We start from the raw sequence: 14,600 nt of genomic DNA, 5'->3' as shown, positions 1-14,600 counted from the left end.
AGGCAAACTCATGGGGATAGCACCAACTAAGCAGTAAAAGCAATGCAAAAAAACTACAATAATAAGGCAATCCACCCCTGACATACCATCTGGCACATCTCCTGTGAGATACCCAGTTCCTCTCTTTCCTGTTTAGTGCTCCTGGTACTGGAGGACAATGTTGCCTGGCCACTGCCCAGCAGAACTCCTGCTCCAATATTTCTGATGGCATCAGCCTTCCTTAAGTTGCTGCACGGGGGCCCTGTTGAGTGCCATACTGTCTTTAAGTTTACAGGGTTGGATCTAATGTTTCTGGGATCCTTGCATGGGTGGAGCGCAAATTTACAGAGTGCTTGCAAGAAGGAAGGGGGAGAATTCCTGCCAACTCCCCCTTAACCCCATGGCTACTCGGCTTCTCTGACTCTTAGCTGGGGTTTCCAAAGCGTTAAGGGGGCTGTTGGGGGCGGGGAGACTGCCAACAAAAAATCCGTTCTATATTTAAATGTTCTTGAATTTGATGTAATTTGCATTTAATACTCTCCACCTCTCTGCGCTGATTATATCTCCTCCCGGTCCTCTTTTTATCCTCTCTATCCAATGAAAGCTCATAGGAAACCAGCTTGCACTGTTTCTGTCACCTACTTCCATCTCTAAGTCTAATGCACATTCATGCATACACACCCCCCACCCCAGCCTGGCCTAGCCTGCCTTCATCCATTTTCCTTTCCTTCTTCACACTTCTTATCACCTTGCAGCCATCTGTAATTTTTCCTTCCACAACCATCTTACTGACTGAATAAAAACTGCAAGGCCCATCTGCACTCAGGAGCACCGGTTACGTCATCACACATACACCAGTCCCTTGCCTGCCAATACCACAGATGGAGACAGCTGAAATGCCAGAGAGGCATTCTGCTCAGCTGGAAAAGAGAGTTTTCAGCCCTTTTGGTGCTAAGTGGAAAGTGAAAGGAAATGGGAAGAATCAGGCATCTTTTCCTCCCATTGGCTCAAAAGTACTGCATTCTGACCACAAACAAGGGGACATGTAGAGATGTGTGAAACCTTATGGGCAAGGACTGAGTCACTGCTGTACTTCAACTAGTTTGCTCTTTGTACTAGGTTGTGCTCATTATTAGCTTATATTGTACTATATTCACTCTCTACACAATATCATACAATTTCACATATATGTCCATTAGGATGGTCAAATTTGGGTCCAATAGCACCTTAAAGACCAACAAGATATCCAGGGTATAAGCTTTCAAGAATCAATGCTCCCTTCATCAGATACAAGTAGGAATGGAGATCCTGGGGCCCTTATATCCCAGATGTTTTCCTCCCATTGGCAGATGTAAGGGCTCAGGGATCTCCATTCCTATTCATATCTGATGAAGGGAGCTTTGACTCTTAAAATCTAATACTCTGGAAATCTTGTTGATCTTTAGGTGCTACTGGATTCAAATCTTACTCTTCTACAGCAGACCAACATGACTACCCACTTGAAACTACTTCCATTAGGATGATGTAAACTTTATCCTGTATCCACAGAAGAGGACAAGTTGGCTCCAACTTTGAGAGGAGGAGAAATGGTTAGGTGGAAGAGATGTACTGTCTGATGCTTGCCACTGCATTACTGTACCTCTTCCCAGATGCTAATGGGACATTTTTAATTAAAGGGGAAGCTGATACATCATGTTTTAAGAGATATAAGCAATCAAAGGTATTGAATGAAAGATTACAAAAACCGTAAGAGGAGACAAAATTGCAACCATGCAATCAAGGGCTGTACTTCTGGGGCCTTCTCCTGTGATTTACCCTTGGCATCAGCGTCCGCCTTGGGACACCTGAGCGAGAGGGAGGAGAAATTGCAGAACGAGGCCGGGCATGCCACGAGGGTGCAGGTGAAACTGGACTCTGTTCGACAGACTGCATCTGCACCAGTGATTCCAACAGTTCTGTCTGGCGGTGCATGATTGCAATGATTTGCGCAGTGTCTGCCCGGTCTCTCTCACGGTCCTGCAAGTCTGCCGTAGCATACCTATTCAGAGAGGACAGGATCCGGTCTGTGGCTGTCTGAACCCTCCTGTCTGCTATCCTTGACAGTTCCATGACCAAGTCATTCCTCGTTTTCCTTTGACGCTTTCGGACTCTTGTCAGGTGCCCATCAGAAGAAAGGGTTGCACAGTTGTGCAGCAGAGTCGGCGACGATGGTATAGCCACATCTGAAAATAAACAATGCATTAAAAAGTGCCTAATAAAAGAGAGGAAAGCATGCAAAACATATGGCAAAAGGCTTCAATGCTCTCTACGTCCCTTCTCTGTTGTGGCTCCCACCCTGTGGAATGGCCTGGCTGAGGAGGATAGAAAGGTTCCCGTATTTCTGTCTCTCCTCAGATTTTATAAAACAGAAATGTTCAGGAGGGCACTCCTGAAAAGGGAATAGGTCTATAATATACAGGATTGGCACACGAAAGTGCTTTTTTAAAGGAAATAGAATTGTAGTCTTTTCTTTTCCTTGTTGTATGTTTTATTTTGCTCTTATCGCATTGTACTCTGCTTTTGTAATTACATTTTCTGCACTGTTTATGGTATACCATATCCTATACTTTTTGTTATCAGTGTTTTCCAGTTCTGTAACCTTAGTCTTATTACATCGTTTATTAGATAACTTATGCTGTCTAGTTGCATTGTTTTATATTGTGTAATCTGCCTGGATCTCAGCAAGAAAGACAGGCTATAAATAAAGGAAATAAATAAATAAAATTCAAACACAGCTGTATTACCCATTCTTGAGCTTTTGGTTGATGAGCTGCCTGGATTAGTAGAGAAGAAAGATGGAAGGGAAGGAGCCAGATGATCAACTTCTAGAAGATGGGGGGGGGGGAGGTGAGTTATATAAAACACATCAACTGTATAAAACGCCCATTAATTCTCAAAAGCAATATAGCTCCAACACAAAAGGACACGTGCACAATGACTACAGGTCCTTTCACTTTCTATTTTAATTCACTTGTTACTCATGCTGCCTTGACTCCATGTATAGCCATGTGGGGACAGTGATTTCAAACAGCATTTCTATTTATGAACCATATGTGAATTGCTGTGGCTATTTCAAACAGTGCTGCTTTTCTGTCAGTGCACCTTTTTTAATGCTTCAAACTTTAAGGCTATAGCATCAGTGGACTAATATGGTGATATCAATGTTCATCACTGTAGCCCTATAGCAAAAACCGCTCTGTTAAAAAAACGGGAAAAGAATGCACTGGAAAGGGGTGGGAAAATAAAAAGGGTGGCGCTGGCAGAAGCACCACAGACATTTCAAACAGTGAACTGCAGAAAATCAGAAGTGAGCTGAACACTTGAGAATGGGAGAAAAGTTTTCAACAAAACCTGCTCAACCCTGCATTGCAAAGAAGACACATGCAGCTTTGTGTGAAAAGGTTTTAAAAAATCTGATTACAACTTGCAGCCAAACCAGTTGTGTCTGAAATGGCACAAAAAATCTACTAGCAACCAGCAGCTAAAACTGTTTACAAAGGACGTGTTAAAACGGCCTATAGCAATGAGATCCATTCAGAGAAACCAAGAGTAGCTCTTACTTGCTGCTGGCCAAGACATGCTTGCAGGTTTGGCAGATGCTCCCCTCGTCACGTAGAACATGGGACTGGATGTGGCAGAATCAGAGATTTCGACAGGTATCTGCGTGCACGGAGAACACGGATCCTGGCCCTCCACGTAATCCTCGTTCATCACTGGCACCACTCCCTCTACCATGGGACACGGGGAATTGGTATCCCCTGAAGACTCCTCTGGCAGAGTGATATTCTGTAGCCTCCGAGGCAGCTGGAAGCTAGAATCCCCAGCCAATATCCTATCCAGTTGCTCATAAAAAGGGCACATGATACGTCCAGTCCCAGAGCAAGAGTTGTCCTTGGCCTTTTTGTAATCCCTGCGCATTGTTTTTGTCTTGGTCCGACACTCCTGTGCTGTACGCTCGTGTCCCCGTTTTGCCATCTCACTTGCAATGACCTGGAATGTGTCCATATTTCGATAGCTACTCTGAAGCAACTTCTGGATCTTCTGCTCTCCCCAAATATCCAGAAGGTCAATGACCTCAGTGTAGGCCCAGTTGTTGCCACGGCGACTCATCTTGTAGAAACTGCAACTTATTTTTGTAAGTTAAAAAGAAGAATTACAATTCAAGTGGAGGTGAGTGGAGGGCATTCCAATCTCTTTTCCACCAGAGAACATAGTAAGATCTGCTCCCAAGCAACGGCATCAATATCCAATTCGCAAGGGTTTGTCTCCTACACAATCTGCACATTTTCAGATTGGTACCATTTTAAACAAAAGAACTGCATGCCCATGTCAGTTCTCAGATTTCAAAGGCAGAAAGTACTCGGTACCAGAGAAAACAAAGGAAAAAAGACCTGAATAGTGTCTGAATGAATATTGTTAATTACAAGGAATAACTCACAACGCAAAGTAAACAAAGATAGAAACCATAATCATGATAAGCAGATACACATCATATGCAAAAGTGGTGTAGACAAAACAACTTAGCATGCAACTTTATTTTGCCCACTGCACAATACAGTTCTGCATGTTTATTTTACTTAGTGGAATGCTAAGTTATTTTGCTCTGTCTACATCACTGTTTTGCATGTGATATCATAATTATGGCTTCTATTTTTGTTTACTTTATCTTGTGAGTTATTCCTTGTGATTAATAATATTCATTCACACACTATTCAGGACCTTTCCCCCTTTGTTTCCTCTGGTATTGAATATCTTTTGCCCTTGGTTTTCTTTAAAAAAAGCATGATATGATGGAAACTCATTGGTGTGTGGAGTGGGGGAGGGTTATCAGAGGTGTTGTTTTAGAAGGGATGTCTAAATGGGGCAGATGAACTATTTAACAACAGGGTGATGCACTGGGAAGTATTCAGCATCTCAAGATCAACATTTTTAAAACATCAAACATTTAAGAGGCTTAAGAAGGCGACATTAAAACCATCTGATAGAGTCTTCCACCTCTTTTGCAAACACTACTTAGCCTTCCAAGGTGGCCTCAGAGCAAACAGAGAAAAAAACTGCATTTCCTACAAATGCTCCAATTACAAAAAAGGAAAGTATCATCTTCATAGTATCCATGTTGCAAAATTAGGCTACAAAAATGTTATGTATTTCCTTAGGCACACCTAAATGACCTGTAAATGCATTTTATCAGCACCAAAATATTATAGTTTATGCTTAGAAAAGGATTTCCAGCAACTGAGACTGCTTCCATGTAGACATTTTGCTCTGCCTTTGCTTGTAAACTGAAGTCTTTTTGTAACCAGCACCCACATATCATTCTTCAAATGTCCACTTTCCAGGTTTGTCTCTATTTTGTTCGAGCGGTTTACAAAGTATGTTATTATTATCCCCACAACAAAAACCCTGTGAGGTGGGTGGGGCTGAGAGAGCTCCAGAGAGATGTGACTGACCCAAGATCACCCAGCTGGGTTCAAGTGGAGAAGTGGGGAATCAAACCTGGTTCTCCAGATTAGAGTCCCAGGCTCTTAACCACTGCACCAAACTGGTAATAACTGCTTTTATAACAATCTAGTGCCACCATGTACTAGTTCTTCTAAATTCCCTGCTTTTCTTTTTTTAATGCAAGTTTCTAGCTTGTTTTGTTGTGGAGATATAAGGGGGAAAGTATAGGTAGTTTTTGTCCAGATTGCCTGAAAAGGACTGGGGAGGAGAAGTGCAACATGGTTGGAACAGGGCGGGAATTCATTGCTCAACCAATTGTGCAGATGTTTCATTTGTTTGCAGTGGCAATGAATGAGACAGTAAATGAGAACTGTTGCTGTGTGGATGCAACCAGAGACAGATGACCCAAATATTTTCAAACCAAGCATCACAAAGTAATATTTGGATTCTTTGACTTTATGTAAATATTGCAAAGTACTTACCTCAAGTAGCATCCAGAATACAGATGTCAATAGAAAAAGATGATCTGCGTTTTTAGAGGGAAAAAGTTCTCAACAACTTTCATCCCTTGTATAGTAGGGGTCATTTGTATAGTCTCGATCAGCGTTTGTATCTGCATATTTCAAGCAATAAACCAGACCAGCAAATGTCAAGGTCCATCATGACAAAAACAGAATGTATATGTAAGTAACTTGATATTTATGTCTGGAAAATACTGACTTAAACAATTAAAATCATGTGCCTTTAGATTATGGACCCAAACAAGCCTGTAAGAGAAATGTGTGTTAAAAATCTGTCTCATGTTCTGCCGTACTAGCTTGTTAAACTGGCACAATTACAATTCTATATTTTTGATTTTCTGGGGTTTTTAAGCAGCCTGTTAAAACAATAGGCTAAATGTTGCATCTTAATTTGGAAATACAACTTGACATGCATTTAAAAAAATTATACAGCCAAATAGCTATGCTTAACTAACTGTTTGTAAACAAATTCTGAACAACGCAGCTGCAATTGCATCACATTCAACTTCTGAATACCTAGAAACAAAACTGCCAGTATTTGAGGCAATGTTTACAATATTCCTCTACCAAAAAAATTCTATTTGCAAAACATACCAATGATCCCCAAGTAAACAACAGACTATTTCTAGCTATTTCTAGCATATGCGGATTAATTTCCTTCCTGGCTTTCCTCTGCAACAAGGCAAGATAGACAAGCACTGTCTCCTATTTACTGGAAACAGAAGTTTAGAAATAAAAAAACGATGTAGTCAAAGCCTACACCAGAGGAGTCAACCCACAGCACAAGCTCCTTTCCCTTTTGTCTTTCAAAATGCAGTCAGCGGAAACTAGACTCTTCCTCCTTTCTCTGAGTTGCTCATGACGGAGATGTTGGCATGGCCACTAAAGAAATATCTCTGTTATCCATGGCAAAAGTTGCATGAAAATACATTAACAGCAACAATATGAATTCCTGATCCTCAATTAACCAACCCTGAGCAGAAGAAAGCACCCAGGAAACCTCTGTGAGAATCTTCTGCAGGCAAGATTAGCAAAGGAAAGAGAGAGGGATCTTCCACTCCCATCAGCAGGGGAGGCTAACCAGGATGCCGCCCATTGGTTTCGTTCCATTTCCGCTTCTCCTCCCAGCTTCAAAAACAAGGCATCTTGCCTATATTTAGATCCCTCCCACTACAACATTAAGGGAGTATGTGCAAGTTGCAACAATACACAATTTCCAGACGGCCTTTTTGACAATATAACATAGAAAGGTGCCTTGAAGACAGCTACTGTAAACCCTTCACTTAAAAAAACCAAAACAGGCTTGATCTTGCAATTGAAAATAATTTTCAGAAGGAATTGCATGTTGGGGAGAAAGCAAAGTGGAAGTCCTCCTTTCATCCCATCCTTTTGACAATGCCTCCATTAACACACACACCTTATTTTGCTTTTCCACCTTTTCACTGAACCAAATCTTAAAATGTGGGCACAATCCAGCCAAACGTGAAGCACTTTTTCAGCCAGATGCTCTGAATATCTATTTATAGGCAAAAAGAGGTTGTAGGTAGCAGCAAGGGTCCAAAGCAAAAACAAGAGTTGTGTAATACTACATAATAGTTTTTATTACCTAAATGACACAAAACAACAGCAAGTTTTCAAGTTCCCCAGAATTGTTCAAGAGGCACAATTTTTTTTAAGTGGGTGAAGAAAACATATGTCTTAGATGATGTTCTTAAAAGTTTTGTCTTGATCCAAGACATCTGTTCCTCCAAGTACCATTTTTTTTACATCCAGCCTGATGAACACTTCTGGAGAAGAAAAAAGTTTGCACACTGTTTTGTGTCATTTTGGCTGGTCTTAATATGGAGCTTTCTTTTCTTTTCTTTAATTATTTTATTATTAACTTGTAAGGGAGCTTTCTTTTTTTAAGCAACTGCCACTCATACATACTCCATTTTCCGAATATGCTCCTTTACCTTCGAACATCCTGTTAGACTGATTTTTCACATGCATATATAATATGAAACACCTTCACTACTTGCTTTGTGCTTCTGATGAAATGAACTACTGCTGCCTATGAAACAAACAAAGAAATACTTAGTCTTAAAGATGGTACAAGACTATTAACTTTGCAGCAACAGTCTCAAGTGGCTGTTTTTTCAACTGCTTACAGAGATTCAACCAAACAAGTCTTTTTACTGAACAGAAGATTATTCCAACTGATTCTAATAGCAGTTAAAATGTACTATCCAGGTGGGCAGTTGTGTGAAGAGTGTTCTGTACCATGCATACAAGTAGACATCTGGAACACTACTTTCTGGTTTATTCCAGTAACAAACTTAAAAAGATGTGATGTAAATAAATACCCTGTATTTGCCATCCACATATTTAAAACAGATTTTAATGGCACCTAGTCCATAAGATGCATGTTGATAGTATCCTTGCTGGACTACTTCCCTAGCATCGCAGAGGCATTCATAGGTATACTACCTCTGAATGTGGCAGTTAATTTCATTTAGCCATCATAGCTAACAGCCATCACAACACCTTGTGTCTCAAGCAGGGAGCTCTGATTCTCAAAAGTTTACACCAAAAAATCTTGTTGGTCTCTAAGGTGCCCCTGGACTCAAATCCTGCAACACCTTGCTGGGTATGTCAATGTACTAGGAAGCACTTTAACAGGTCCTGGATCTACTATCAATCAGTAACAGTAAATTCGGTTGTATTTTAGAGGAGTTGCTCTAAATAGCAGACAAATAAGTTCTTTCTTTCATCCACTCATTGTATTTGAAGAAGTGGGCTCTAATCTACCAAAGCTCGCGAAACACTATTTTACTTCTACCGATTATACAAAGGATTAGGCAACAATGGCTACCGTCACAAATGCACAGTTATTTGGAAGTATACAGCACTCAAAACAATGAAACTACGCACTGCCATCATTTCGGGTTTCAGAGCTCCCAACAACGCTCGTCTCGATCAACCATGAAAAGTTGAAAAACTACTAGGTACGTTTTACGCCTAAGCCTAACGGGTGTCTTTTAAAGACGCTCCCTAAAACAGAACGTTCCATTATCCGGTCCCCCTGAATGACTGGAAACCATAGAGATAAAAAAGACAAGGGTGATCTATATTTCTCACTTCCGGCATACGTTATAAAATCGCCATATACTAGGCGGAAGTTATATGCAAAACGGAGAGCCCACCATATCGTTATGGCACCGTGTTCGCTTTCTTCTTTGCATACGGCGCACCTGTGAATCGGAAGTTATATTTTCCCAGGCGCGCGATGCTACCTCATTTCCGGCTGCTGAGGAGGCTGCCGTGAGGAGGGGGCTAGTCTATGCTCGCAAGTTTCTACTGTCACCTTAGCTGGCGGTTTCAATGCGCGTGCGCCAAACCCCAAGCTCCTCTCCAGCGCTTAGCGGTGGCGGAGAAGCAGTTCGGGAGTTCAAAATGGCCGCGGCGACGATGGTTGAGTCAGGGCTGAGGGGCCGCGGGTAAGAATAACACTATTACTTTAAACCAATAAAAACTCCTTCACTATTGTTTGCTGTTCTTGGGCGAGAGAAAAGTTAAGTACGAGGGAATGGGGTCAAGAAACATGGAGGCAGCGACGGCCTCACCGTCCTCGCGGCCATTGGGCGGTTATAACGGTCGCGAGGAGGGCCCTGTTGGGCCTGGCGCGAGGAGCTTGAGTACGGCGAACTTCTTCCTCGTGCCGGCAGGTGCGCGCGCCCTTCCTCGACGCGCAGGAGCCCTTCTCCCAGGCCGATTTCCCGCTGGGCCTTCGCTTGCAGGCCTTCCTGCTAACCCTCGGGGCGCCACTCTTATGGAGTTGCTCGACCTCGGGCCCAGTAGCAGAAAAGTGTTAAAAAGACGATTAATGTTGGTTTATCTCCCCCGCGCACGCGCATATGTCTAAAGCCTACATTCTTGTGCTGCTTACTGGGAAATACTCATTTGAATTCGGAGAAACTGAACGAAGCCATTGGATCTGGTGCTGAGCTCTAGTTTATAGACTCGTCGGGCTGGTGGAGATAGTTCCTCAAGTATACATCACCCCGACTTCTTTGTGCTGCTAAATGTTTCAATAGCGAGTTCGGGGGGGGGGGGGGGTGGAGGTGTCGCTCTGTGGATTGGTTTAAGCCAGAGTTTCAACTCAAGAGTATACGTCTACCTAGTTCATCAGATGTAAACAGAGACATTCAGGCCCCTATGAATTTTGAAATACCATAATGCTATCAGTTATCTTTTTAATGGATCCATATTTAAGTTACCATATTTGTCTCAATCATGTAATTGTTCCTTTTGAGTAAATACTCAGGTGCAGTGCAGTTGAAGCCTCATGAATGCAAATAAGCAATAACTGATGAGATAATTGCTTGGCTTTGCATTGTGGATCATAAACACACTTGTATAAACCAGTCCTCTAAAGAAGAGCGGGAAACTGTACAGGATATGTATGTAAGCACCCCCAACACACACTGAAAGCTCATATGGGGGGGGGGAGGCTATTCTCCAGTCTTCTGTAATAAATTATGCTTGGAAGAGGTTTGGGAATAAAGCATTACACTCTGACATTGCAACAATTAAACAGAGGTTGGTTTGTCATTGGCCACCACTACAGCTTGGTTGCTGGTGCTTTCATACTCCCTTTTTCACATGGATGAAGTTGGATTGGAAACTTCCCTATCTGACTAGGCTTCTGTTTGCCTTAATATCCAGATATAGACACATTGGCAAATTGGAGTTTATTTACTCACCTCAGGCTGGAATTCTAAACCAGATTTAACCAAGATTTAGAATTTTGTGAGGGAAAACCAGTTCTGATCTGCCTGTATCATGTCTGTATTGTGGAGTTTAATCAAGCTGGGAGGTTTTCATTCAAAATCTTTACACAGGGAGGGGAGTATGGCAAAAAACTGTGCCCGACTGCAGTTTAATTTTGGCTTATTGTGGTGCACAAATACCACCCTTGCATCTTCAAACTAGCTGTAGAACAACGATGGGGAATATTATCTCCAAGGAAGGTATTTAACCTTTGTGTTTCAGGTCTGAATTAGTATACTCGACTCTTACTTAATCTAGAAGTTATGGAAATCCCATCGTTGGAGGGGCTTTTGGGGAAAAGCCTGATAGGACTTTTGATGGTAGGCTAACATTTTGGGTTGCTTTCAACTATGATTCTAAGCTTACAATCCTGAGACCCATTGAACTGAGTGGAACTGTGCTGAGTAAATTGGAATAGAATTTACCTGTTCTAGAGAAAAAAGAAGACAACCTGGCATATGATCTATTCTGAATGAGGGCTGAAGTTTGCTGAGGACTGTTTAACAAAATCAGAGCTGTTTTCAAACTAGACCAGCTATCCAATACCCGAATATTGATTTACGGGACAAACATTTTACAAGTATAACGTATCATGTGTTAGCACACTGCATTGGATAACATTTCTTTAAGTAATCTAAGTTGAATTGGTAATTAGAAAATAGAGGAAAACATTTTTTCTTCCTTGCCCAGAATCTGAGATGCTTTCATCTATTTTTAAACTATTGGGTATACTTTGTGTTAGCTTATACTGCAACATTCCTGCATCAAAGTCAGATTAATACTGCAGATCTTTTTATTGCAACCTGGGCCAATAGCAAGAGTAAACACAGCATTTGAGAGTTTGGCATCTGTTTTGGTTAGAGAAGTGGTATAAACATGTGTTTCTTGTCAGAACTTGTTCCATCTTTATCATTGTTTCCTCAAGTGATAATATGCAGAGAAGCTGTCCATTTGTGTTTCTATCCAAAGAAAAGTAAGTGGGGGTGGGAAACCTCATTTATCTGCTAATTGTGTTTTCAGGTTGAATTACTTGCAGGGTTACCATCATCCAACAAAATAGGTAGTACATCCATCACATACACCACAGCACTGTAGCAGCTTTCCTTCCATCTGTCAACTAAAAATCACTTAAGTAACTTAGTGAGCAGTCTTCTTTCTAAGGCAGCGAATATACACGCATCTGACTAACCTTAAAATAAAAGTGGATATAGTATCTTAGAACTTGTTTTGCCGAAATATATTTTCCTGCTGAAAAACAAAATATTAGCTGGAAATATCCGCTACCACCCCTTGGCTGTAGCCACCATTTATATCTTGTAATTGGTCTAAGGAATAATGACATTTTATTTTCCTGGGTTTATTTAGAAAGGATTTGGTTAATTGAGCAGTCAAATATTGTCAAAGCATTAGCTTTATTAGAGTAACAAAGGTACTTCATCTGCATGTGTTTCATACTAGTACTAATTACAAAGACAAATTAGTTAACTGTCATTCTAAAACAATTACATTAATTTATCTATAGTGATAATGCTTGGTAAGCTTTTATAAATATGAATGATTCACTGAATGGTGCTTGATTTTATCCTATAACATAAGGATGATCCTACAGTTTCAAATTTTAAAAAATGAAATTAAAACAACAGTAAGGCAACAACTACGTCAGTTATGCTAAGCAGACAGCAAGCCAGTTCTTCCTGTTTGGAGATGAGTGCAGTTAACACAGGTGTTCAGTAAGAAAAGCTTTTCTGTGCTGCTGGGTTTGCCCCTGTATATGAACAGTTGGGTTGGAGTCAGTGGCTGTAAGAAGGTTCTTTATATTTTATATCCTGGCAGTGCACCACTACTTTTGTGGTCTGACCCAACTCTGTTTTAGTTTTTAGAAGCTATTTGCATGTGACTAGTTAAATGAGAATACAGATGGAGATGTTATCCTGTATAAAGTAGTGGTGAGCAGACAGAATTTATTATTTATTTGATTTGATTTATACCCCGCCCTCCCCACACATGGGCTCAGCAACCATAGTTGAGTGTGCATTCAAATACATGTCAGATTATTCCAGTGATTTGTGATTCAACACATAATATACGTCGGGAGGCCTTCTTTCTCACATGGAATTTATTAGCTGACTATTAGTAATGAGGTTAGTTAGATCCTTACATTGTTCATCTGTCTATCTCTGTGCTTCATTTATACCCTGCTTTTCTCCTCAGTGGGAACCCAGAGCATCTTACACCATTCTCTTCTCCGTTTAATCTTGTAAGATAGTTTAGGCTGTGAGAATGTGACTGGGACGAAGTCACCCAGGTGCTTCCATGGCAGAGCAGGGATTTGAACCTGGGTCTCCCAGATTCAAGAGTCTGACACTCTTAATGATTGCAAATGCCATTATAAAGATAAACTTTGATTACTCCATATACAAGGAAGGAAAGTGTCATGTAAACAGGAATGCAAAATTAAGTATAGAATTATGGCACAAAACAATAATTTTCTAGTGCATAGTTAACACAATAATATTTTATGTAGAAAATGTAAAACTAATACTCTTTTAAGTGTTAATCATCTTCAGAGAATGTCTGTAGAGATATCTAGTGAACAATGAGTTTCTTTTAAATGCAGTGCTCATGATTATTTTCAAAGGCTCTACCTGCAGTGCTGTGATATAATGTAGTAAATTTTATAATTACATTATTTAACAGCCCTAAATGTGGTTTAGCCATCCTTAGAGAAAAACTGCTCCGTACATAATATGAATGGTTCAGACCTAAAAAAAATGTATACCATACATACCTTTAAATATTGAAATATAGACTGAAACCTTACATATGCAACTAATTTGAAGTTTAGTGATTTTTAGGTCGTCTATTAAACAGTCAGCTATTATATTTAGTCTTCATATTATTGTTAATTCAATCTTGCCACAAATTCTAATTCATTATGCAACAGAAAGGGTTTTATGCTAGGCCTGTTTTATGATCATATAGTTGGTGGTTGGTACTTTTTTCTGAATACTGTTCATGAATTTTTTACAAATTAGCAAGCAAAAGTAGTGAGAAAATGGTTCAAAATACAATTTTCCTCCATGAAGAAAGTAATGTATTTTCTTTAGCAGCTGATCATATGGTGCATATACTAATGTTTCAAATGATTCAGCCCCCAAATGGAACCTGGAATATGAAGCAAACAGTTAATAAAGATTAGCACTTTGAGAGCCAAAGTGTCGCTTGGAAAAAGTTTCAGTAGAACACTTCAGTTTGTGCCACAAACATTTAATAACAAATCTATTGATTGAGTTAATGTTTGTGTATGTTGCCTTTCAATCTCCTCCCTCCCCAAATGTTTCCCTGTGGCTTACACTAACTAACAAATTTAGATAGAAGTGATTTAAACTTAGTAAGCAAATTTAGTAAGCAAGGCTATTGTAGGCAAGACAAGGGGAACAAAATTCTGGGTGTCCCAGGAGCTGTGCATAGTGCCACTCGTGTGTGATTATAAGTTTGGTGATCCCGTTTTTGAGAGGAAAGAAAGGTGAAAACGTGGCTTGTTTAGTATCAGTATTTCTCAGTCTAACCAGCCTCACAGTGCTGATATGAGGATGAAATTCAGCAGCATGCAGGTTGTTTTGATCAACTTGGAGGAAGGATGCAATATATAAAAATGAGGAATGGAATGGAAATCAAAGTGTGATGCATGATTAGGCTAATAATTTGTTAGCCACAGTTCATCTGATGATTAGGTGTGGGAGGAATGGCCCAGAGAGAATTGTCTTGGAGCCCATGGTGACACCCAGGATCCCTGTCTGTAACAGA

The 14,600-nt window shown here is 40.5% G+C and overlaps 2 protein-coding genes across 7 annotated transcripts in view; one reads left to right on the top strand and one right to left on the bottom strand.

Annotated features, from left to right (window-relative positions):
• Window positions 1-1,382: 1,382 nt before the first annotated feature.
• On the bottom strand, window positions 1,383-7,079 carry LOC129333498 (zinc finger and SCAN domain-containing protein 20-like). 3 transcript variants are annotated; one of them, XM_054985214.1, is made up of 5 exons: window positions 6,954-7,079; window positions 5,943-6,227; window positions 3,579-4,144; window positions 2,763-2,843; window positions 1,383-2,201 (listed from the first exon to the last, which is right to left on the bottom strand). In XM_054985214.1, the coding sequence occupies exons 3-5, from the start codon at window positions 4,126-4,128 to the stop codon at window positions 1,756-1,758; spliced, it is 1,077 nt and encodes a 358-aa protein (XP_054841189.1). In that variant the 5' UTR covers window positions 4,129-4,144; window positions 5,943-6,227; window positions 6,954-7,079; the 3' UTR covers window positions 1,383-1,755. The 3 variants fall into 3 exon arrangements, with proteins under 3 accessions (XP_054841189.1, XP_054841188.1, XP_054841190.1); XM_054985213.1 differs by having other exon boundaries at window positions 5,943-6,073; XM_054985215.1 differs by lacking the exon at window positions 2,763-2,843 and having other exon boundaries at window positions 5,943-6,073.
• Window positions 7,080-9,213: 2,134 nt separating this feature from the next.
• Window positions 9,214-14,600, top strand: part of PRPF4B (pre-mRNA processing factor 4B) — a 30,626-nt gene continuing 25,239 nt past the window's right edge. For 3 of the 4 annotated variants that reach the window (XM_054984534.1, XM_054984533.1, XM_054984536.1), the window contains exon 1: window positions 9,214-9,460. In XM_054984534.1, the coding sequence (XP_054840509.1) occupies window positions 9,345-9,460 (116 nt within the window). In that variant the 5' untranslated portion in view covers window positions 9,214-9,344. The remainder of the gene's footprint in view (window positions 9,461-14,600) is intronic. The other variant, XM_054984532.1, reaches the window with a different exon arrangement.

This window comes from Eublepharis macularius, chromosome 7 (genome assembly GCF_028583425.1).
Source record: "Eublepharis macularius isolate TG4126 chromosome 7, MPM_Emac_v1.0, whole genome shotgun sequence".
Lineage (NCBI taxonomy): Eukaryota > Metazoa > Chordata > Lepidosauria > Squamata > Eublepharidae > Eublepharis > Eublepharis macularius.
Note: the sequence above shows the minus strand (reverse complement) of the source record. Positions and strands in the feature narration are given on the sequence as shown.